Source organism: Schistocerca americana, chromosome 8 (assembly GCF_021461395.2).
Source record: "Schistocerca americana isolate TAMUIC-IGC-003095 chromosome 8, iqSchAmer2.1, whole genome shotgun sequence".
Taxonomy (NCBI): domain Eukaryota; kingdom Metazoa; phylum Arthropoda; class Insecta; order Orthoptera; family Acrididae; genus Schistocerca; species Schistocerca americana.
Genome location: NC_060126.1, coordinates 213,606,653 through 213,633,352, shown reverse-complemented (window position 1 = coordinate 213,633,352; position 26,700 = coordinate 213,606,653). Strand labels below are relative to the sequence as shown.

At 44.9% G+C, this 26,700-nt stretch overlaps 1 protein-coding gene across 1 annotated transcript in view; it reads left to right on the top strand.

The window, feature by feature from the left end:
• Positions 1 to 9,497: 9,497 nt before the first annotated feature.
• LOC124545679 (phospholipase A2-like) overlaps positions 9,498 to 26,700 on the top strand; it is a 132,557-nt gene continuing 115,354 nt past the window's right edge. The window contains exons 1-2 of the mRNA XM_047124625.1: positions 9,498 to 9,574; positions 19,466 to 19,599. Of these exons, the coding sequence (XP_046980581.1) occupies positions 9,498 to 9,574; positions 19,466 to 19,599 (211 nt within the window). The remainder of the gene's footprint in view (positions 9,575 to 19,465; positions 19,600 to 26,700) is intronic.

Genomic DNA, 26,700 nt, shown 5'->3' with positions numbered 1-26,700 from the left:
TGTTATCACTTATTAGCACAACATTGTCTGCATATGCAAGTCGACTGTGTGTGTTGTTACGGAGTCTTATTACAGTTGGGTTTAATTTTTGGTGTTTTCTGTCTCTCCTTTGTAAAATTAAACTAAAGGTGTTAGAGATAATACAAAACGAGCTACCATTCTCTGAATTTTTTCTGTCATTCGTCAGTCCCATCTGGTAAGGGTCCCATACTGCGCAGCAGTAGTACAGAAGAGGGAGGACAACTTAGTGTAGACAGTTACTTTAGCAGATTTGTTGCATCTTCTAAGTGTTCTGCCATTAAAACGAAATCCTTGGTTTGCCTTCCCCGCCTTTTTCCAATTTTAGTTGTTCGTAATTATAATCCCTAAGTATTTCGTTGAATCAAACTTTAAATGTGTGTAATTTATTATGTACCGAAATTTAAGAGAATTATTCCAGTACTGTGAAAAACATCACACTTTTTATTGTTTACATCTACATCCATACTCCGCAAGCCACCTGATGGTTTGTGGCGGGGGGTACCTTGAGTACCTCTATCGGTTCTCCCTTCTATTCCAGTCTCGTATTGTTCGTGGAAAGAAAGATTGTCGTTATGCCTCTGTGTGGGCTCTAATCTCTCTGATTTTATCCTCATGGTCTCTTCACCAAAATTTTGTTTAGGTTCATTTCGTACGTTTCACATCGTATAGATATCTTGCCATTTTCAACTCGCTTCAATGTTCTGATGAATTTACTAGGAGATAAACGATTACATCATCTGCAATCTAAGAGGACTACTCAAATTGTCTCTTGAGTCGTTTATGTAGTTTCAGAGCAGCAGAAGGTCTTCATCACTTCCGTTTGGAATCTCAAGTACCACTCCAACTTCACTAGATGAGTTCCCCTGAATTACTACGAAAGGAAAACATGGATTCAGTTACACAGCTGAGGTGTTATTCTACAATCTTATAGTCGAATGACGGAACGTCTTTACACTTCGGGACAGTGTAACTTTGCATTCAACTACATAAAGAGTTAATTTTCAGTCTCTGTCGCAGGCTAGCATGTTGTCAATATTCAACTCGTTGTCGCTGCAACTTTTATCTGATAAAATCTCAGCAGAGGAAACTCTGTAATTACGAAAACTCTGAGATTGCAAATAAAGATTTTTGCTAAAGCCACTTTCACATTATAGACTTTGTCTCAGTCGACTCCTCGAAACAAATGAACCTACGGCAGCGTCCCTGGCGTTTTATTCCTGTACTAGTGAGAAGAAAACGGGAAGTAGTATAACCCGATTTCCCAGTATCTTCGCTCAGTGGAAGAGGAGTCAAAAGATGCGAACACGTATTTCGGTTTTGCGTCTGCCCCCGTCGGAGATTCGAGTCCTCCCTCGGGCATGCGTGTGTGTGTTGTGCATAGCGTATAAGTTACGTTAAGTAGCATTTGGGCTTAGGGACCGATGACCTCGGCAGTTTGGTCCCATAAGACCTTACCACAAATTTAAATTCAATTCGTGTTTCGGTTTATCCGTAGATACTCAACCGTTTCTGAGAAAATGCCGATCAAAATTTTCTGCATACAGTAGATGCCTTTCAGGGCGCGATAAGTTCATCGTAAGTAGTGGCAGCATCACAGTTCTGTTCCTCGAGTTGAAAGCAAGATTATTGTTTTTATTTATTTATTTTTTTCATCTATCTACCCATGTCCATAGACGGAAACTAGGCGAATGTTTCTCATCAAGTTATGAGAGACGAGAACGTTATATTAACTGTAAAATACAGTTTATTCTTATTTTTATATTCAGGAAGATTTGGTACATTCCCTGTATGATACCAATCGTTGAAACATTCACAACATAGAAATTCCGAACACCACGAGCATTGCACAAAGCCAAGTCTGTCACAGTGACATTTCTTCTATGAATCGCAGTTGGGAAAGAAACGTCGTTGACATTGCAGGAGATTTTACATGTTGACAACAAAGTTGCGGCAAACCAAGGATCATTTTTCCGAAAACTGGCGCTTGCAGTTGATTATGAATCAAAAAACACTACAGGACTTTCACCCTAAACAATTTCAAATAATTTTTTTATTAATTTTTTTTAATTCATTCAACAGAGAGACCATTACTAGACAAATAAGGACACCGCTATTTCAATACGCATCGGAAAACATTCCGCAGTAATCTTCTACGGACACAGATAAATGACGAACAAAAATAAAAACAATAGCCAGGTTCCGAACACGGATCGCAGAAGTGGAAATCCGCGACACTATCCACTGTGCCACCGCTTCGGCTGGACTTATTACCCGCTAAAAGACTCGTGAAGTAACATGAAAATTTTGACCGTAGTTTCCTCAAAAACGGTCGATTATCTATGGATAAGCCGAGACACGTGTTCGCTGGTTTTGACTCCTCTTACCCTGAGTGAAGTTCCTGGGAAATCGAGTTATGACACTTGCCGCGTTCGCCTCTTACGTGTCCAATACATCGAAAATTAAAAATGACATAGTTTTCACTAAAACACGTATACTATATTTACGTTCTTATTTATGTATGGTGTAGGCTTTTTCTTTGTGAAACGTAATTACCTTTCTGCTTCCAGGTATTTCGTCTCTCTTGTAGGCTAACACTAGGAGAAAAAATTCCAAGTCCTCGTGCAATCTTGTCAATGTATCACGAAAACAAGGCAAACAAAATAATAAAGATGAAGAAGACACGAAAGCACAAAATCTATTTCCATAGTGCGAGTAATTTCAGCCAGAATAAGTTAACTTACGATTTTAGCAGAGCCACAGTCACGCAGCGTGCCGCATACTCGGGATTACAGAACTCCACACCGGCCGCAATCTATACATCACTGACGTCACAGACACACTCGCGACGTGTTGGCTGCTGATTTACACGCAGGCACGAGAGAGACACGCATTCCAGTAGTCGATTTTGGCCAGAAAGTCACTCGCGTAAAGCTGGTTTACGTCATTAACGTAGAGTGTTAAAAGCGACAGTACTATTGCACTCCGTTGAAGCAGACAGTACTCCAGTGGCTGTAGATGGTATATATCCATCCAGGATAAAGAACTGTGTTCGGTTTGTCGGGAAACGTAAGTTGCAGTTGCGAAGCCGGTTAGATATGCCGTAGGATGGTATTTTATTTAAAGGGCGTCGATTTGATACTAAATCATATTTCGAAAGTCTAGCAACAACTAATCAATTCATCTATCCATGACACTGGACGTATCTTATCTAAAGAGCACGAATTGAGTTTCCTATGACTGATACTTGAAAGCCTAACGTAGTCTTGAAAAATTATGTGAAATGTCCAATGAAAATTTTGAAACACATTTTAGCCTGATATTCAGCCAGTTTTCAGGTATGATTCCCTCATAACACAATCTGGCTCGGAACATTTTAATGACGACGGTATGCTTCTGCAAGCGCAACGAGTATTTCATTGGAAAGTTTATGAAGGGCACATTAATTCAGCACATGTTCTGACTACACGCCAACATACCGCTCTTGTAATTTTTGGATATGGTCATGACGGCGGAGCAGAAACCGATTACTAATTTTAATTAACTTGCATGTGGACAAGGTTGTTCAGGAATATTTTATGACTATTTTGGTGCATAGGACCCGTGGTCTCTGCTGGCACGTTACAGAATAATAATACACTGGAGAGCCTACGAAACTGGGACACGTGCCTAATATCGAGTAATACCCCCGCGAGCATGCAGAGGGACGTTGCATGGACTAGTCTGATATCTGAAATAGTGCTGAAGGGAACTGACGCCATGAATCCTGCAGGGCTATCCATAAATCCGTGGGAGTACGAGGGGATGGAGATCTCTTCTAAACAGAACGATTCAAGGCATCCCAGATATGCTCAATAAGGTTCATTTCTGGGGACTTTGGTGGCCAGCGTAAGTGTTTAAACTCAGAAGAGTCTGTAGCAGTTCTGGACGTGTGGGGTGTCGCATTGTGCTGCTGGAATTGCACAAGTCCATCGGAATGCACAATCGACATGAATGGATGCGTTTGATTAGACAGGATGACCTGTCAGAGTCGTATCTAGACCTATCAGGGGTCCCACATCACTCCAACTGCACACGACTCGCCGGCCGGTGTGGCCGAGTGGTTCTAGGCGCTTTTTACCACACCAGTACAGAGCCCTACAGCACGAACAGTCCCCTGCTGACATGTAGATTCATGTATTAATGAGATTGTCTCCATACCCGTACACGTCCATCCGCTCGATACAATTCGAAACGAGACTCGTCCGACCAGGCAACATGTTTCCAATGATGAACAGTCCAATATTGGTGTTGACGGGTCCAGGATGAGACGTGAAGCATTGTGTCGTGCAGTCATCATGGGTATACGAGTGGGCCTTCGGCTCCGAAAGGCCATATCGATGATGTTTCGATGAATGGTTCCCACGCTGACACTTGATGGCCCAGCATTGAAATGAAATCTGCAGCAATTTGCGGGAGGGTTGCATTTCTGTCACGTTGATAGACTCTCTTCAGTCGTCGTTGGTCCCATTCTTGCAGGATCTTTTTCCGGCCGCAGCTATGTGAGAGATTTGATGTTTTACCGGATTCCTGATATTCGCGGTACACTCATGAAATGATCGTGCGGGATCCTCTTCATCGCTACCTCTAAGGTGCTGTGCCCATCGCTCGTGCGCAGAATATACCACATTCAAACTCATTTAACTCTTGATAACTTGCCGTTATAGCAGCAGTAACCGATTTAACATCTGCGAGAGACATTTGCTGTCTTATATGCGCGATGCCGACCGCAGCGCCATATTCTGCCTGTTTAGATATCTCTGTATTTGAATACTCGTGCCTATACCAGTTTCTATGGAGTTTCAGTGTATAATTTTAATTTTTCGGTTTGTTACCACAACTACCGTTCTTTTTGTATAAATATCTCCGCAATAGTGGGAAAGACGTAATATGCAGTCACAAAACGCACATCACAAAACACGGAGAAGAGCACGGGTATAAAAACACTTTGACGTGATGCCGTCGCTGTGGGAATAGCGTCGTCGTGTTACTCTTGCATAGCATTCAGTGGACGAATACACGAGGTGCAAATCGACAGCTCATCAGTAAACCTATGCATAACACTTTGTATCACTGTTAACGAACAAATAATACAGCCGGTACACCAAACCGAGGCAGAACCAAATAGTAATCAGTGAAAGCTTGAGGGCGAAGAGTAATGTTGGCTTTACTGTTGTTAGCAGCAAATATCGTGAGCGAATGGAAGTTTGTTTCCAAACAAGGCACACATGCGTGTCGTCGATATTTGCGCTGTTGTGCAGATATGTACAGTGTCATACACATAGAAATCAAATGGCAGTGAGAAATCAGAGTAGCTGCTACTACTCTGTAACGAACCACAGGAGATGACGGGTCCCTTGTACCAAAAAACTCAAACAAATGTCGCTGAAAAACTTCCGAAATTTTGTCGGCTGATCTCTGCTTTGTTCTGTACATGGATAATGCTACAAATACTCGTTTGGTCCACAAGTTCGTAGCGTCTTTCCATAAGTTTATTAAACACTATAGACACACATAATAGAGACTTCAGTCATCAATAATATATTCCCCTTTACAACAGTCTGCCAACGCCGAGGTGGATTTTCTTTTCTGCGAAATCACGTGATTTTGAGGCAAAGAACTCGTCGAACCGTGTTCGAAGCGCATTTTCATCCAGAAACGGAGTTCCTTGAAGGTTGTTCGATAGACAGACGAAAAGGCGAAAATTTTAGGGTGCAAGATTAAATGAATACGGCGGGTACGGAATGACATTCCATCCCAGCTTCTGTGTAATGTATTTGTCAGTCTAGTAGACTGTGGGCGGTCATTGTCGTGGAGTAGCATCACTTCACGCAGTCTTCCTGGTCGTTGTTCTTCGACTACGTCTGCAAGGCGTCTCAGTGGTTGATAATAAACGTCAGCAGAACAAAACATCGTCGCTGTTCCACTACCTGCATAACATTATCTGTGTGGATGCGAGCAGGCCTTTATACAGGGAGTGACTGCTTTGTTTTCAATCAACCATTGCTTTCCTTTCCTTAGCATGAAGACACCATTTCTCGTCACCAGTAACGATACAGGATAGGAATGGTCGGTGCTGTTCACGAGCCAATTCATGACGAGCAAGCAGAGATGCACCCATGGCCACCCTCTGATTTTTGTGACTTTGGCTTGGAGTATGTGGTACCAATACACCCTATTTCTGAATCTTCCCCCTTGTATGCAAATGTCGCACGATGGTGGAATGATCACAGTTCATCACATCTGCCAGTTGAGTGCACTGACGTGAATCACTGTGGATTAATGCGTTTAAACGATACTCATCAAACCCCGAAATCTTGTTGAACGCGGAGAGTCACTAATCTCAAAAAGTTCCTCCTTAAAACGAGAAAACCATTTTCTTGCCGTGCTCTGTCCAACGGCGTTATACCGATACACGGAGCAGATCTTCCTGACTGTCTCCGCTGCTGTCACCAGCCTATTAAAATCAAATTGAAGGATATGTGGGAAATGTTTCGATTTCTCCACTCAGCACTTCATTTTCTACCGTCTGCTGCTCCACTCACTATCTCCAAATAATAAAATAACAGTATTTAATCTGAAATACCAATAGTGAACTACAAATAAAAAACAAGGAAAACGAAAACGCAACGAACTTATGCACTAACGTAACGGATTTAAAGATACGGGGACTTAGGAGCTGGCTGGTCCCGGCAGAGGTTCGAGTCCTCCCTCGGGCATGGGTGTCCGTGTTTGTCCTTATGATAATTTAGGTTAAATAGTGTGTAAGGTTAGGGACTGATGACCTTAGCAGTTAAGTCCCATAAGATTTCACACACATTTGAACATTTTGAACTTAGGAGCAATACACCACGGTAGAGGTTAATGAACTACATAAATGCAGGTCAGAGAATTCGATTTATTACGAAATATTTTAACCGCGTCACTCATAACACATACAGACTTCTCAAAAAGTATCACTTATTATTCTGCTTTTAGATAGAAATGATTATCCGAAACCAGACGCCCACTGTCAAAATTTGTAGTGTACTCGAATGCTGGATGCAACTACCAGTTACGCACGAATTCTATGTGGCATTCTTAAACTTCCGAAACGTTTAACAAATTCTTTCCTTTTCCTAGTTTTTCTCCCGTCTAGTATGTGGTCTTCTTTTCCAGGATTTGGCAAGTATTATTTTTTTACTTAACTTACAGTGAAGGTTATACCAGAACAATAAGTATATATTAAAATTAAAATACAGAGCGTATTGTCTAAAAGGTGCAAGTGTTGCATATTAATTGACGTAATTAATTATATACAGTGAAAGCTATACCAGAGCAATAAGTACATACTAAAATACAGAGTGAATTGTCTAAAAGATGCAAGGGTTACATATTAATTTACATAATTAAAAGAACTCAGTCTTAATTAAATCTAAATGATATACCATAATATGTACTATCATAAATTAATTAGTTATTCATGCATATTGTGAAGTCCTCAGCAACCTGATGGAAGTATTTATAAAACAGAAGTGTCACAGCAATTCTGCCACCAGTCCAGTATATTCGTTGTCTGTAAAAATGTATCGTTATACGTGGCAGACTTTACAGGTTTTGTCTAAAAGACAGGTAACGTGACCGACTAATCATATGTAAAGTAGGTAATAGGACTTTATATCACGTAAAGTAAAGGGGGTATACTATAAGCAACGGTACTATTTATGGTAGATATACATAAACGAACGATACCTTAAAAAGGCATTACACCTATGGAAACACCATAGCTGTACTCGATGGTTATATTCAAAAAGGATTCCTCCTTGAAGAACACTCTAGGATGATGACTGTAGGAAGTAAAGATAAAAATACGAAACAAAAAAGGTAAAAAATAAAAAGTAAACATATGTCTACCCATGTGATAAGACCACGGATACCACAACAGGAAGTGGATATTACGTAAGTTACCTTTTCAAAAAGCACACCTTTTTCAACAATAGCACAAAGTTTTTATGTTTCTATTTATATGAACATTATTTGGAAGATGTAACACATATCAGTTATTTGGACAGAAAATTCCTATCATCATATTTCTGGGGAGTATCTATGGAATGAAGATAATTAACAGTAGAGCCGTTATAGCAACTCGCGCAAAAATATTATTAGATTACGTCACTTGGGTTTTAGTATCCAATAGTGCTCAACCAAGCCAGACGTAAACTGTTCCATATAGATCGCAAGGGAACGCAAAAGCCAAGGGGTAAACTCAAGTACATACCACGAAATGTTAAATCAAATAAGAGGCCACATTGGGTCCACAATGAGCAAAGTACAGGATAATATACACTTCATAATACAATATCCGAATATCTCCTTAGTCATGTAATCTCGGAAAAGTCACTAGAAAATAATCGCCACTCCCCAGACCATCGTTACACCACTTAAATGCAGATGAAAAGCTAGTGGGCAGAGCGTTACGCTGTACGGAGAGCTCACATTCTGTCACGATCTGCAGTGTATTTATAAGGCAATATCCTGACTAACAGACTCATCACCACCTAGTCCAAATTTCTGAGGATACAAACTTGAAATATGGAGAGGGTGGGGATCTTGTACTGTAGGCATCGTTTAACATGGGAGTGTGCAAAATTTCACTCTTAAGGGGGAGGAAAAGGGAATGAAAGGATTTTTGAAAATACGTCGCAGTTAAGGTAATTTTGAAAGTAGAACTACGATAATTGTTATTTGGTTCCTCAATCAGAAATTAAAACAAAGGTATTTCACCATTTTGGAAACTCAGCCACTAAGGCGGTAAAAGAGTGGATGAAATTTTAAAGCTACATGTGTGAAAACTAATATTTGAGTTCCCCGTTAGAAATTAAAAAAATACGTGTTTCATCGTTTTTGGAAATTCATCCGTTTAATGGAGTGGAATAGGGGAAAATTAAATCTATAAAAGCTGTATTTGGCTTTTCTGTGAGGAATAAAAAAAATGTTTTTTCATTGTTTTAGGAGGTTCAGTCCCTAATGTGGTGAAATAGGGGATAGAAAATTGGAAAAAATGTCGTTACATTAAAAAGATTTTAAATCTAAATCTATGAAAACGGGTGTTTCACTTCTCGGTCAGATGTAAAGGAATATGTGCTAGGGGATGTAAGTTTCTATGGAAATATCACCACAAGAATGCAAAAGGCATGAGTAACGAAAACCTCCAGCTACTACGATCGCTTTTAGGTCAGAAGTACTTTCGAAAAACACCATGCTTCTATGACCTTAATCAGCATGAAAAGTTTAGAAGGTGTTGGGCATTGTGAGCAACATAAAAAAAAATGAGATGTGCAGTCCATACAGCCTATGCGGGAGAAGCAGCGGGTGCTGAGCTAGTACTCACTACATTTGCACGCAGCCAGCGAATAGCAGCAAGGAAAAATCACGGGCAGTAATTTTTGTTTGCACGTGTGATGCTGGTTGTAGAATTTGTGAGCGGTGTTCTCGGAATACTCCCACGTAGTCCACCTCCAAAGCTGAGTGGTGAGCGGTGAGTGCACCATGCGTCCAGCGGAAAGATTGCTGGTTTTCTGTCTCATCGCAGCGTCCATAATGTCGACCACTGCTTCCAAGCGTGTTTCGAGAAAAGGCACAGTAAGCTTTAGTTTGGACAAATCCACACGTTCTGTGCAGCCCGGGTCTTTGAAGCTTCATCAATGGCTCGTAGATACCATTCATGTAACGTCTCATCGGGCTCATACTGCTTATTTTCGCTCTGATAGCTATGTCTCTTTCGTTAAGTTTTTGGATACAAATAGAGGGGTTGCTTATGCCTCATGGTTCTGAAGTTCGCTTTAAGCATCACGGTGGTACCATAAGTGTGGTCCGCCCCTGGTAGCTGAGTGGTCAGCGCGACGGAATGTCATACCTAATGGCTCGGGTTCGATTCCCGGCTAGGTCGGAGATTTTATCCGCTCAGGGACTGGATGTTGTGTTGTCCTCATCATCATTTCATCCCCATCGACACGCAAGTGGCGTCAACTCGAGAGACTTGCACCAGGCGAACGGTCTATCCGCCGGAAGGCCTTAGCCACACGACATTTTCCATTTACCATAAGTGTGGCACTTCTTCTAACGTAGAGCTGGGTTACATAAATGTCAGTCTTCAATCTCCTGCCAGAGGTTGACAACAACTCACTTCAGGAGATTTTGTTCCTTTATCGTCATGTGAGAGATATATGATACAAACGCTGGTTCATTCAGCACCGGTAGCTATGTTTTAGCGGTATCCGTTTAGCGGAGATGGTAATCAAATGTAACATTCCTTCCCATCTACAGGTCTGTGGTTATCACATTCATGAAATGTTTTGTGGACAGGTGGGGACGATTTCTTTGCAATGAAAGTGGCCACCGTAGATCTAATTGCACACGGCGGGTACTTGTACTGAATTTCTCATTTAAACGGCGTCGAAAACTGACGTTAGTTGATCTCATTTCTCTTGCTCACGAGATTCGTGCCACGGCCGCCCTGGGTGAAACGGAACAACAGAGCGAAGCGCAGCTTACAGCTCCCGAATTTCCGTCATTACCTTGGCAGTACAGCTCTAATTGTTGTTGCCAAGACAACAGCGTCCGCGGTGCAACGTAATAAATGTCGTACACAGGATGAAGAGTTGGATGGCCGGTCGGTGTGGCCGAGCGGTTCTAGGCATTTCAGTCTGGAACCGCGCACCGATACGGTCGCAGGCTCGAATCCTGTCTCGGGCATGGATGTGTGTGATGTCCATAGGTTAGTTAGGTTTAAGTGATTCTAAGTTCTAGGGGACTGATGACCTCCGATGTTAAGTACGATAGTGCTCAGAGCCATTTGAAGAGTTGGATGCCTCTTCTCCTCAACGACCGCTTCCTGAAATAATTGTGTCGGTTGATGTATCTTCCAGTGCTGAGAACTCCATTACCGACTGATCGGTCGTGCGAATACTTTTGTTGATGTCTCTGGTTTTTCTCTCTGTATCCCTCCTGTGGTTGAAGTAAATCCTCCGGAACCACCCTGGGTTTGGGAGGTCGAGAGGCTTCCTTGTGTATCAAAGATTCAACAGCACCACTCTGAGGCCCACCTAAACCCACCTACTCCTTCATGTCACCCATTCAGGTGAGATCGGAACTGACTGCTGTTGTTACTTCTGTGAAGGCGATAGGTAGCCAGGAAGCCGGCCCACTACCTGTCGACCGAGCTGTTGTGTTGCCTGACCACTCTTGTGCGTCGATCTAAATTGAAGGATCTCGTTCTGCGGAGTGGACTTCTGAGGCTCTTTGTTTATCACTTACTATGGGTAACATTTGAGAACCGCCTACGTCCCCGACTGCAGATGTTGTAAACAATCGTCCAATCTGAGCGCGCGGTGGCTCGTAAAAACATGAAACCTAAAGATTCCAGAGGCGAGGATGCATGTCGCACACCCTTCAATGGACCTCACAATGGTCCTTGACAAACACTGATGACGTAATTAAGTAGAACAGCAGCTCGAATTTGTTTCTTGTTACAGTATGCAGCCGTATACATTTCTTTCTCTGAATGTTAATCGGGTGGAATCGGAACTGCGGCGCGCTTCGTTGCGTCATTTTATCTATGATCCCTGTGAGGATGTAGTATTTTTACAAGAAATTCAGTTCACTCGTTTACCTCTTCCTGGTTTTGGTATTGTGTTTAAACGTGGCTCCCGAATGTCCCCCGTGACCGGCCTCGTTTTTTTGGGAGGTATTTCCACCGAAGGTGTTGAAGTTCTTGATAGTGGTAGAGGAATAGGATGTGCTCTTCTTCACCTGATCTTGATTCTCCTTTATGCACCGCCCAGTTCCGGACGAACTTTGGACCGTTCCGGATTTTATAAGGTAGAGGTGGTTTATTTGTTACCAAAAATACCGCGGAGTATTTTGATAGGTGGTGATTTTAACAGTGCCTTGCATCCTGTGCATCAGTCCCCAAGTTTTAATTTATGTCGGGAATTGCAAGATTTAATTCATTCCTCGAAACTACAAGACGTTTGGATCTGTAAATATCCGACTCTTGTCAAAGATACTTATTTTACTGCTACTTCTAGCAGTAGGCTTACCAGATGTTATTTACTTTATTGGAAGCGCGATAGGATTTTGACTTTTGATGTGATCCCAGCCATCATCAAGGGTCAATGAGGAGTGACTTACTTTAAATTACAGGCGACAGCAGGTGAAAGTGTTTAGATCACCTAGGATGCTGAATGTAGTGCACTTGGAAGATCCCTTACTAGATGGGGTGATCCGAGAAGCGTGGGACCGTAGTCTCCGTTCCGGTTTGGAATGGTGGATTTAACTCGCAAAGCCGACGCTACGACAATAGATAGATCACTGGAATTTCGGAGGACCAAGAATTCTACTGCTCTCTCCAACGTGACCTCTATGACGGCGGTCATCACGTTCCCCTGTGGACTGCAGACGTCAGGCGTGTAAAGGTGCGGTTGTTACAACTGAAACAGCGTCAAACGGTGATAATTATGGCCTCTTAATTCAGGCTGGTAGAAAAACCGGAAAGGGCTGGACCAATGGGTATTTTACACACTTCATTCACTGGTAAAACGCGAACTTATTTTACACCATTTCAATCACATAGCAGCTAATTAAGCTTACCTTCTTCATTAATTAAAAGGCCAAGCAATGAGACCCATTTAAGATTCAATGCCAATTTAAATAATCTACAGAAAATTTAAAGTTAATTTTAACCCAAGTAAAGTCGTAATAAAGGGAGACGTAAATTTAAACAACCGTATCAGAACAGATAAGAAGGCCCTTCATTACCGGATAGTGAGAATAAAACATGATTTAATCTTGACTAATTAAAAAACTTAAAACCATACATAAAACAATGAAAAACAATTGAACACCAACATCTAGACAAGATAATTTTAAACCCAGAAACACATCAATTAAAGATTTAGTAAATTTTCCAATAACATAAGAATAATTAAGTTACAACAGATTAAGGTATTTGTTGAGATCCCAATGCACATCAAAATTTGCTTAAGGTGAAGCTCTCAAGCTAACAGATACAAATTCATAATTATTCCAAGTATGAACTTAGCTTGAACAGGAACATTAAGGTGCGGCTACGGTTGGAGGAAACAGCGCGAAAGATAGGTAGCGGCGAGAGTTGCCGAGTGTATGCACTTCAAATGATGTAAACAGCCGGCTAAGCAAGCCGACGGGGCGTAAGTGGCGCCCGGTCCTGGGTAGCACGTACCAGCAATGGAGTCACGAGAGATTATTAACGACAGTTTCCTGCAGCACAAATAATTTTAATCAGACAGAATTCCAACATTCAGCCGCGCATCAAATAACTCTTTGGGTAGAATTAATTAATCTCATCTCTTACCAGTGACAATGACAATTTCACTGCTTTTTTAATAAGTTAGTCAAAAGATTTAGGAAACCAGCTAAAAATATTTCAGCAATAGAGTAGTAATATCAGTTTTTTTTTAGCGAACTATTAAAGCAGCCACAAGGACACTCGCATGACATTCAAAGATCATTTCTACACACATTAGTCCATAGCGATTCGGAGAACAAATGCGACCTTGAATAGACTAAAATTTATTTGAACGGCTTGAATAGAACAGACGCACTATATAATTTCTCAACAGTACACGCCTTTAGCATTATCTTCAGGGAAGCCAGAACAACAAAAGAAAATCATAAACAGGCCAATAAAATAGCAAAACCGACACACATTCTAACACGAACAATTAAGCATTCGTGGCAAATGGTAATACTAAACATTTGACTGCGCCTCTAACTGAAAATTACATGACCAATCATTTACTTTAAAAATCAGAGGAACTGTTGCGATGTGGACAAGAACAAGTAATCCATACACTAATGCACACTACCAACTTTCCAAATAAGCTTTTTTCTGGAACACAGCGCTTTCCACAGGCTAAAGGTGAACGAGCACCACGGATTCATAAAGTTAACACATAAAGCAAATTACAATAAGTTAACCCATGAATCAGATTTTGGATTCACATTACTGGTAATGGTTGAACTGTGTAAGCATTCACTTGAGCACGAGCAACTGCTACAATTCCGCACTGCATTGATAATGACCCGACACAGGTCGAAATCTGATCTGCGTTGTGACTATAAATGTCATATTAAAGCAACTTAATTCTACGACTGATTGCTGCTCTATCTAACCCAAAATTGTGTTATTTCCTAAAGCTTCTTGTTAGGCAGAAACAGACGTATTTCGCCCGATTACCTTACCAAATTCTGATTATAAGACTGTGGCGAGCGCTGAGTAGCTGGTGTCTGCGTTGCTTGAGAATATTGTTGCTGACCATCATATTTGTATTCGTGGTCGAACTACTCTGACCCTGGTAGCTGGATGTCGTGATGTATCAGAGTCCGCTGTCATTCCTGCTCTTTGTACCCTGGCTTTTACGGATTTTGACAAAGCGCTCGACATAGTCAGTCATTTCTTCCTGGTGCCGGTACCGGAAAGCGTGGGTTCAATACTGACGCGCGGAGGTTCTTATCTAATTTGTTTACGGTTATCCAAGCTTCGGTGACTGTCAATGGACACCTGACGCCCCTGATGAGCTTCGGTAGGGGTTTCCCTCAGGGAAGGCCCGCATCTCGTGGTCGTGCGGTAGCGTTCTCGCTTACCACGCCCGGGTTCCCGGGTTCGATTCCCGGCGGGGTCAGGGATTTTCTCTGCCTCGTGATGGCTGGGTGTTGTGTGCTGTCCTTAGGTTAGTTAGGTTTAAGTAGTTCTAAGTTCTAGGGGACTGATGACCATAGATGTTAAGTCCCATAGTGCTCAGAGCCATTTGAACCCTCAGGGAAGTTCGCTTTCATTGTCTTTGTTTGTTCTATCACTTGAACCCCTTCTTCGAAGGATCGCCCCTAATTTACAAAGACAGTCGCTCTTGGGCGAGACGATCTCGGTGCGCGCATACGCGGACAATGTGTTGGCAGCAGTGGTGAATCGACGTAAGTCTTTGGGTGCCATGACTGATGGTGGCTCCAATTAAAATGGCTACATTTAATTGGTAGTCGATTACAAGCAAGATACAAGGAAAAATTCTGGAACATAAACGGCGTTCTCTTAACCTGCTTCAGAAAATTCGAGTCCTGGATACCTACGTCTTGTGCAAAGCGTTTCGCCTGCCCGCAATGGTGGCTGGAAACTGAAACAGATGTCTAGCCGTTTTTTATTGAAGCATCACATTCTTCGATTACGGTACGAGGTGGGTGCTCGTGTGCGTCCCCTTGGGGAGCTTGGGACTTTCCGCCATTCAAACGTAAGCGTCTGTGTTTTTTGTTCGGCGCACCGCGTTGACTACACTCGCGCAGTACACACATTGATGTCTCGGCAGTTTTACTGTCTGTGGCCGGGCAGTCTTAAACCGCCTGTCGAAGTCGGTAGATTGAATTTTCGGTTAAAACATGACCGCGGATTTTATATTTTTTGATTTTATACAACACGTCCATCTACCAAACATTTGTTAATGCCCGGGAGAGGGATTGACTGTACGGCTCCTGTTCAACAAGTATCGTCGCAGACTTCTTGGAAGACGGTGTGGTTTCGTCTTACGCTTCCTTTTCTACCGATGGCGTGGTATCAAGTGGTCCACAACTTGTTTTCAACCAAAAAGCGCCTATTTCATATTGGACTTAGTGTCACGGATTAGCGTTTCTAACACGGACAGTTGAGACTGCCTTTTCGGCCTGTTCCATACAGACTCCTCCTGCTTTCCGAGAACAAAGTCAAATGCAATTCCATGGCTGTTGGGCCACTACGTTCATTTCATTACGTTGTAGATGGAGGCGATGATACGGACACACTTGCCTTCCACCAGTATATGCCCACTGCATATCGGAAGCGTTTGCCCCTGCCATGATATCGCGACTTGCATGCAAATACGATAAATTTTATATTTGGTTGTCAAGGTATCGGTTGAATTAGCCGGTCCTCGTGGTTTTTTAAAAATGGCCGCTTTTCAGGTATATTGTTTGACAGTTTATTTCATTTTTTAGCCCTAATAGTCTTGTTAAGGAAAAGTCGGTCGATGCGTTAGGTTACCGAACTGCTGACCCATGTTTGCTTCTTAGTTGTCTTTTTTATTCGTCATTTAGAAAGAAAGAGGGAAAAAGAGATGTTAACGCATTGGACTGCCGGTCTGTGTTCACTTCTTGGTCGTGGCTTTTTTCTTTTTTTTTTCATTCACTGTTTTTTCGCTGTCTCTGATAAAACTTTGATAACAAGAACGTCCTCCTTTGAGGCGGAACATCGTGAGATGTGATTGATGATCAAATAAGTGTATATAAGGTATTTAGAGAGGTTTTCAGCGAAGCAGAAGGCCATGCGAGGGCTCCGAGTTCGATTCCCGGCCGGATCGAAGATTTTCTCCGGTCGGGGCTGGGTGTTGTGTTGTCTCCAACATCATTTCATACTCATCGACTGCCAAGTCGCCTAGGTGGCTTCAGCTAAAAACACTCTCACCAGGTGACTGGTATACCCGACCGGCGGCGGCATTTCATTTCGCTCGCACATAAAGGAGAATCGGCCAAATGTAAACAGAACAAGTGAAATACTCAATTTTGCACTCACCTTTCGCACTAGGGAAGTTTAGTGACACTCTCTACAATGTGCCGAGGATGAATAGTTGTACCTATCCCACTCAAAACTGAGCAAGCCGTCGAGCAACCTCGGTGCATGGCTATCCGCTTCAGCGGCTTAGCATTATACGACCCATGTTATCTGAGCGTTTTGGTGGTTTATCTTGAAGACGACTCCTTTCTTTTGGACTGCTGCGTCCACCAGACATGGTTTCTGCTTGTCACATGTCCTATCCGTTTCCGTGGTATTGATCGGACTCGGTAAGCGCATCACTGAGTTTGTTCACTGCGCGAATAGCGCCAGTTCCCTACCGATGCCTTGCAGTGTACCTGCAAGAATCCAAGGATTCGGCTGTTGGGAGTATTATGCGTGGGCTTATAATCGCAAAAATCCTTTTATAGCAACAGAAGCCTTAGTATAAGGATTCAGAAGAAAGTTTCTAAATATCCTCAATCTCTCTAGCACTCAATCTACACAATGTGCACACATTGTTCTTATTTCATTCTATTTTTCCGTAATTTGTAACTTTTGGCCTGAAGTCTTACTCGATGGCTCCACACACCATGACGCCAGAAGTAACACCGCTGTGCCTTTCCAAATCCAAAAGATGGGAAGGATGGGACCTCTCCCCAGTTGAGTGGATCGTTATATTCGAGTAGTGCAACCTTCACTGGTGTGTGTGTGTGTGTGTGTGTGTGTGTGTGTGTGTGTGTGTGTGTGTGTGTGTGTGTCCGTCGAAGTAACCTCATGGAATAAGCTGTCAGTCGACGATTCATACTGGGACGTTTTCCTTGCCTGACTTGCATAATAGTGGTACAGGGTACACTCCACCACGCACAAAACGGCGGCTTCCAGAGTAGATATCTAGATGTAGACGAACAATCACATTGTAAACTCTTTACAACTACGTCCGTCACCCGAGAGCAATCAATGATCTGCCTGCAAATCCTGTCTCATCCCGCATCGGAGAGTAGCAGGACCTTGATTAGGGAATTACTATTCCGTGCGTACGCTGCAGTTATCATCACAATACGTATGGCTGGCATCTGGAACGGTGCCGTGATCAGCGTGCTATGGGCTCCTCATGAGTGGCGTCGCATGATGTTCAGCATTGCATGGCTGTTCTGCACTACCCAGATGATCGTCGATCTGGGGAGTGACAATGTGACACTCCACACCATCAGAAATGCTCCAACAGCACTCCTCTGACTTTATGCACTTCCGCTGGCCACCAAACTCCCCAGACATGAACATTATTGAGCGTATCTGTGGTGCCTTGCAACGTGCTGTTCACAAGAGATTTCCACCCCCTCGTGCTCTTACGGATTCATGGACAGCCCTGCATAGTTGATGGTTGGGGTTGACTTGTTTGGGGGAAAGAGTGCTGTCATCGGTCTCATCAGATTAGGGAAGAATGGGGAAGGAAGTTGGCCGTGCCCTTTCAAAGGAACCATCCAGGCATTTACCTGGAGTGATTTAGGGAAATCACGGAAAACCTAATTCAGGATGACCGGACGCGGGATTGAACCGTCGTCCTTCGGAATGCGAGTCCAGTGTGCTAACCACTGCGCCACCTTGCTCGGTAGGATTCATGGTGTCACTTCCCTCCAGCACTATTCAGACATTAGTCCAGTCCATGCCACATCATGTTGCGGGCACTTCTGCCTGCTCGCGGTTGCCCTACACGATATTAGCTACGTGTACCAGTTTCTTTGGCTGTTCAGTGCATTTAAAATGACCTCTTTCGGCAGGTAGAGTAGGTCATTTTCAGACGGATTACACCATGTGGTGGAGCTGGCGACGTGCTGAGCACCTGCGTGTTGTCATGCAGTTATCGTCTTCACAACACACAACTGTCCAGCACTTCGCCAGCAAATGGTCCAATCAATCTGAAGTTGGCCTATAATATGTGCCAAAAGCGGCCTTTGTAAATAAATGATAGGGATCGTGACAGTTTCTTCATAAGTAATTACGACAAGTAAGATTGCTAACACTCCCATCCCTGTTGGTTAAAATCTTGTGAGTACGATACAAAGCTAGTACTGTGGCGAGGAAGATCTCCAGATCTGTTCTCCGCTAGAGCAAGTGTGCGACCAGCTCGGAAGTCAACCTCATCCCAGCGCAGGTGTTGAGGATACCAAGGACCAGTTATAACAGTCGTGGGCCAGTTTGCTTCAGGGAGGGGAAGATACAATCTCTCGATGACGAAGTGAATCAGTGAAGCCATGCAGATCAGAGGGGGTCAACGTCATACTGATAAGTAGGCTCATACTATCAAGTTATATCTAAATCTGACACGATTTTGTTAGCACTGAAGTCACATCACGTATCCTCTCAAACTGTCTCGGTTCCTTCTCCCCGTCTGGGTTTCTCATTATTTTTTGTCAGTCACTGCACGAACCCGTCGCATCGATGTCTGAGGTATTTTCCCTGGTCTTACCACTGTGGTTCCCCTCTTGTTACCTGCGAATCTAGCAAAGGAATCCAGGATTGGTTTACCTTCAGACTTTCTTCTTTCTTGGTAAAAGAAATGCCACGTTTGTGAGTTTCTTTGTCACTCGTCCCCCATTAAACAAACGTCGGCTGAACAACCGGACACATAAGACAATAGGCAATACGAAAACGTGTGGCCACGAAAGCCTCAATACCTTTGTTGTACGACCACCGATCGCAAAAGTACGCTCGGCCACACACTGACGGCATAGATGTAGATCATCAGTCTGGTAGTTGGTAGCTTCCAGGAACTCCTGCACTGTCGGTGACTTGCCTCGTCTCCCGTGTGTGCAGGGCGGACATCCGGCGCGCAGTGCTGGAGTCGCCGAGCAAGCACGTGCGCGAGATGCCCGCCGTGGACGTGGACGCGCTGATGCAGGCGTGCCGGCAGCAGGGGCCTTCAAGCACCTCCGGCTTCATCTTCCCAGGTAAGCTCAAGCACTCCGCACTCTGTATAACTACAATGGAACACGTCGCTAAACTTTAATAAATCCTAACTAACGCTTTCTTTACCTCTTTTATATTTACATTGTCCGCCGCTCGTGGTCTCGGTAGCGTTCTCGCCTCCGGCGCGGGGTCCCGGGTTCGATTCCCGGTGAGGTCAGCGATATTTACCTGTCCCGAGATGACCGGGTGTTGTTGTGTCATCATCATCATCATTCATCCCCATCACGGTCAGAGCAAGGCACCGGCAAACCACCCCCATTAGGACCTCGCCTGGTACAGTGGTGAGGGTCTCCTGCATCGTTCCTCCACGCTCTGTGAAGAATCATGGGACTTCAATATTTACATTGAGGTGAGAAAAGTCACGGGATACCTCCTAACATCGCGTCGGACCTCCTGTTGCCCGGATTAGTGCAGCAACACGTCGTACAACGGCCTCGACAAGTCCTTCTAAGTCCCCTGCTGAAATATTGAGCCAGGCTGTATCTACAGCCGTCCGTAAATGCGAAGACGTTCCTGGCGCAGGATATTGTGCACGAATTGACTTCTTGATCTTGTCTCATAAATTTGCTATTGGACTCATGCCAGGCGATCAAGGGGGCCAAATAATTCGCTCGAATTGTCCAGAATGCTCTTCAAACTAATTGTGAACAATTTTAGCCCAGAGATAGGGCGCATTGTCATCAATAAAGCTTCCATCGTTGTTTGGGAGCATGGAGTCCTGGAATGGCTGGAAGTGGTCTCCAAGTAGCCGCGCATAGCCATTTCGAGTCGAACGACCCAGTCCATTCCAGCCCATGCCTTTATGGAGCCACCACCAGGTTGCACAGTGCCTTGTTAACAACTTGGGTCAATGGCCTCGTGGGTCTGCACCACACTCGAACCCTACCGTCACCTCTTACAAACTGAAATTGGGACTCATCTAACCAGGCCACGGTTTTACAGTCTTCTAGGATTCGACCGATATGGTCACGAAACCAATAGAACCGCAGCAGGTGATGTCGTGTTGTTGCCAAAGGCATTCATGTAGGTCTTCTGTTGCCATAGCCCATTAACGCCAAATTTTCGTAACGGATACGTTCGTTGTACGTCCTTCATTGACTTGTGAGGTTATTTCCCGCAGTGTTGCTTGTACGCCAACACTGACAGCTCTAAGCAAACGCAGCTGTTCTCGGTGGTTAAGTGAAGGCCGTCGACCACTGCGTTGGCCGCGGTGAGAGGTACTTCCTCAAGTACAGTATCCTTGGCACACTCTTGAAAATATGGATCGCGGTATATTGAATTCCCTAACGGCTTCCGAGATGGAATGTCCCGAGCGTCTAGCTCCAACACAAATTCGCGTTACTCCAAGTCTTAATTCCAGTCGCCAATGCACTGCGCTTTTATACTTTCTGTACGAAATACTACCACCGTCCGTATATGTGCATGCCACTATCCTATGACTTTTGTCACCTCATTGTACGAGGCCTGTCTTAAAAGTATCCGACCTTTGGCCAAAAAAATATTTCCATATCCGACCTTTGGCCAAAAAAATATTTCCAATACCTGACTGGGTTGGGACCCTAATCCCCTTCAAAGTAGGCCCCTTGTGCCTGCACGAACTTAGCCCACTGATCCTTCCACAGCCAGAAATACCTCTAGAAGTCTTCTTTTGGAATGTTGTTCAACTCCGTCGTCGTGTTCCTCATTATCTCTTCTCTACTTTCAAAACGGGATCCTTTCAGTGGCGTCTTCAATTTTGGAAATAGCCAGAAGTCGCAAGCAGCCGAGTCTGGAGAGTAGGGTGGCGAACGGCTGTAATTCCATGTTTCGCCAAATTTTTGATCAAGTGGGATCAATTTCGCAGCCACTCGGTGCATGTTCACATCATCAAGCAAAATTGCATGTGCAGAAACTTTACTCACTCTAACCTCTTTGTCAAACGACGACCTGCCATCATCAAATTTTGTACCCTCTCAACAACAGTTGAATTCCGAGCAGTTTGGGGCCTGCCAGAACGCTGGTCACTCTCCACTGATGTGCGGCCAATTTTGAATCGGTTGAACAACTCCTTAATTTGTGTTACTCCCATTGCACCTTCTCCAAACACCTGCCGAATCTTACGAATTGTTTCGCTTTGAGAATCACCAAGCTTTTGACAAAATTCGATGCAGTATCTTTGCTCAACGTGTTCAGTCGTCTTGAGAGAATCGGTAATCCGACGATCACGTTGTCTCAGCGACTAACAGGCAGCGACTGACGCGTTGGAAGGCGGGGACAAAATTCACCCATGCGCATAAAGGCCTCTTCCTTTACTGTGTACAGTGGCGCAGCGCTATCGTCTCTGTTTTGCGCGGGAAAATCAGAGGTCGGATGCTTTTTAGACAGACCTCGTACTTTCACATGATAAGGATCTGATGGAATCCCTTTCCGATACTATATAGAACTCGCGTCTGAGTTAACCTTCTTTAACTATAATGTTCCGTAGATGCATCTGTAGCGTACCAACTACTCGCCCCCTTTACTATCATATAAATGTTTTGCCCCTTCCAAAAACCTGCGTTAGTTATTTTGATTTATTTGATCCATGTTAATGTCAGGGGACTTCAGAAAGCACGTGGCGTATCTGGAAAGTTAGTATCGTTTTCGAAAAAACTCATAAAAAGAGCTTTTCAGACTAAAATTTATCTTTACAAGAAAGAGCATTTCTTAAACTATGTTCCGACATATTTTCCACCGTTGTTCAGACATTTCTCACAGCGGGAAACCAACTTTCCTATACGTTCTTCATAGAGAAATACGGCCAGTGAAAACAGTCACCGCTGAATCCCGTTTTTTGCGTCGTCATCGCTGTCAAAGCTACTTCCTCCAAAATCACGCTTCAAATTCAAGAAAGAGTCGTAGTCACATGGTACGAATTTGGAGAAAGTCGAAACCAAACGCGTGGAATGTCCAGTCACGGCACTATATTCCTGTGACAACAACGTTTCCATTCTACTGGAGTCACTCAAAACCATATTCAGCATTTCGGTTTGGAGCAGTTCATTCATCCGCCGCGCAGCCCCGATCCCGCTCTTTCAGACTGCCGCTCGTTCTGGAACTTGAAAGCGATGCCGATGCAAAAAAGAGTGGTCAGCAATGGATGGCTTCGCTAGCGGCATTTTTCTATAAAGAGGGCATGTAAAAGTTCGTTTCCCGTTATGTGAAATGTCTGAACAATGGTAGCAACTACGTAGGAAAATACATGAAATGTCTTCAAACAGCGACGTTTCGACGAGTGACATACTCATCATCTTCTGGCGAAGTGCCGAGACTTTGCGGATGCCGGTCCCTTTATACCTGCGGTGTGCCCCCCACCACCTGGCCGCGGGAGGCTGGGTCCAGAGGAGCCGGCGGGCGAGGTGGAGGGGGAAGCGGGTGCGCCGTTCGTGTCTCCGTCAGAGCATTCTGATTGCGTCTCGTGAGCTGGACGGTTCTTGTTGCGTTCCTGGCGTATTGCGGCTAATGCTGGATTCCAGGCCGCGCTCAGTTGATAGCCTTCGTCCCTGTTCACAAGGTTCTCGTGGACCCGTATTTCTACTGATTCTTTAATGACGCTATCCCAATAGCTCCCGGCTCGGCATAGCACCCTGGTGTTTTCGAAGTCAAAGGTGTGGTTTTCTTTGATGCTATGTTCAGCTATAGCAGATTTCTCTATCTGTCCAAGTCGAACATGCCTGATGTGTTCCTCGCACCTTTTTGAGATGCAGCGCTGCGTTTGACCAATGTACTGCACACCACATTCGCAGGCAATGTTGTATATACCAGGTGTGTTTAGTTTGAGTGGGTCTTTAGCTGAGCCCAGCAGCTCTTTCGTCTTCGGCGGTGGTCGGAAGACGGTATTTATGTTAGATTTTCTTAATAGCCTCCCGATTTTGGCTGATGTTGGCCCCAAATATGGAAGAAAGGCGAGTCTCTTGTTAACTTCCTCTTCCTCTTCCTGAACTTTGTCAGCCTGTCTCCTCTTGAAGGCCCTGCCAATCTGTGTTTCACTGTACCCGTTTTTCCGAAATACCTCTCTTAGGTGGTGTAATTCGTCTGAGAGGCTTTCTTTGTCCGGAGGAAGTTCGAGAAATATTGTTGGTACTTGGGGTTCCTAACAACTTCACAATATCGACTGTTAAGGTACTGCCAGAAATTGGGGGCTGATTTGTCACTACAACAAAACAGGCAGTGCACCAGTGCACTATGTGCCCCCCCCCCCCAATCCAAATCGTCGAGTTTTTTTTTTTTTTTTGGGGGGGGGGGGGGGGGGGGTTAAGGGCGCTCAACTACTGAGGTCATCAGCGCCCAGTCACAATTGTTGGAGCACATAGAATCTAGTAAAACTCAAGGGGGGGGGGGGGGGGGACACCAGAAAGTTCTTACAAAGATGCAGATAAAATAAGTGAAAGAGTTAGATGTCTTTGGACAATCCAGTCAAAGTAATGAAACGAAGAACACGAACAGCTGCTCGAATGTCATCAGCTAAAATATCCTGTAAAGTAGATGGCAGAGACAGGACAATACGAGATTGACTAAAACGTGGACACGACAATAAAACATGGCGCACTGTTAATGCATGACCACAAGGGCACTGCGGGGCTGGGTCACCGGAGAGCAGGTAGCGGTGGCTAAACCGGCAATGCCCAATCCGCAACCTGGTCAGAAGGACCTCTTCTCGCCGAGATGGTCGGGAGGTGGTTGTCCAAGCCGTTGGGAACGGTTTTACTGCCCGGAGCTTGTTTCCTTGAAGTGATGACCAAGTATCCCACCACAACGACACAAGCCTCTTACAAACAACCCCACTAACGTCAGATGACGGGACACAATGGGAGGCTGGCCGAGGCAGGAGGACTGCAGCCTTGGCTGCAGCATCAGCAGCCTCATTCCCAGGCACTCCTACATGGCCGGGAACCCACAGAAAGCTGACAGGAGAGCCATCTGCAGCAAAAGAATGGAGGGACTGCTGGATCCGTTGCACCAAGGGATGGACCGGATATGGAGCTCCAAGGCTCTGAAGAGCACTGAGTGAATCAGAGCAGAGTGCATACGATGAATGGCGGTGGCGGCGGGCATACTGAACGGCCTGATGTAGAGCAAAAAGCTCGGGCGTAAAGCTGGAACATTGGTCGAGGAGCCGGTATTTAAAGGCGACGGCCCCGACGACAAAGGCACAGCCGACACCATCGTCAGTTTTGGAGCCATCAGTGTAAATATAGGTGTGACTGGCAATCCGCGCACGAAGTTCGACAAACCGTGAGCAATACACTGCAGCCGGAGTACCCTCCTTCGAGAGCGAGCTGAGGTCGAGATAAATATGGACCGGAGCCTGGAGCCAAGGTGGTGTCGGGCACTCACCCTCTCTGAAGGTGGTAGGGACGTCGGACAATACGGAACCCACACGTACCCTAAACTTTCGATCTGTTAAAAAGGAATCAATAAAAAGGGGCAGGCGACCGCGTAGACCCCACCTGTGCATAGTGCGGAGGATACCTCCTCTCCAACAGGTATCATAAGCCTTCTCCAAATCGAAGAACACTACTATCGTTTGGCGCTTCCGCAAAAAGTTGTTCATGATGAATGTCGACAAGGTCATAAGGTGGTCAACAGCGGAGCGGCGGCGACGAAAACCGCATTGAACATTGGTAAGTAGCCATCGAGATTCAAGAATCCAAACTAACCGAGCGTTAACCATGCGCTCCATCACCTTACAGACACAGCTTGTAAGAGAAATGGGGCAGTAACTAGAAGGAAGGTGTCTATCCTTTCCGGGTTTGGGTATAGGAACAACGACGGCATCACGCCAACGCATGGGGACTTGACCTTCGGTCCAGACGCGATTGTAGGTACGAAGAAGGAAGCTTTTGCCTGCTGGAGAAAGGTGTGCCAGGATCTGAACGTGAATGGCATCTGGCCCCGGAGCAGAGAACCGGGACAGTGCAAGTGCACGTTCGAGTTCCCGCATAGTAAAGGGGGCATTATAAGTTTCCAGATTCAGCGAGTGGAAGGAAGGTCGCCGAGCCTCTTCTGCCTCTCTCCTGGGAAGGAAGGCAGGGCGGTAATGGGCGGAGCTTGAAACCTCCGCGAAAACGCGGCCGAAGGCGTTGGAGACATCCACAGGATCAACAAGGACCTCATTACCTGAAGTCAGGCCAGGTACCGAGGAGTGGGCCTTAATGCCCGACAGCCGGCGCAGGCCACCCCAGACGACAGAAGAGGGAGTAAAACTGTTAAAGGAGCTGGTGAAAGAGGCCCAACAAGCTTTTTTGCTGTCTTTGATGACTCTACGGCATTGCGCTCGGAGACGTTTGTATCCAATACAATTCGCCAACGTAGGATGGCGGCGAAAGGTGCGTAAAGCACGTCGTCGAGCACGGATAGCGTCTCTACAAGCCTCATTCCACCAGGGGACGGAAACGCGACGTGAAGAAGAGGTAGTACGAGGAATGGAACGTTCGGCAGCATTGATGATAACAGCCGTGAGGTATTCGACCTGACTGTCACAACTGAGAAAATCGTGGTCCGGAAAGGTCGCCAGGGAGGAGTAAAGTCCCCAGTCAGCTTTCGGTATGTTCCAGCTCGAAGGACGTGGGGATGGGGTGTGGTGCAGGAGACGAACGACACAGGGGAAGTGGTCGCTCGAATAGGTGTCAGAAAGGACATACCACTCGAACCGACGGGCAAGAGTGGTAGAACGGATCGAGAGGTCCAAGTGGGAGTAGGTATGAGTAGAGTCTGAGAGGAAAGTCGGGGCGCCAGTATTGAGGCAGACGAGATTGAGATGGTTGAAGACATCCACCAAGAGGGAGCCTCTCTGACAGGATGCAGAAGAGCCCCAAAGGGGATGATGGGCATTGAAGTCGCCAAACAATAAAAACGGCGGAGGAAGCTGAACAATCAGGTGCATCATGTCAGCCCGACTAACTGCGGATGACGATGGAGTGTAGATAGTACAAACAGAAAAAGTAAAGGCAGAAAGAGTAATACGGACAGCTATTGCTTGGAGTGGGGTGGTCAATGGGATGGGATGGTAATAGACATCGTCCCGAACGAGCAACATGACCGCACCATGAGCTGGAATACCG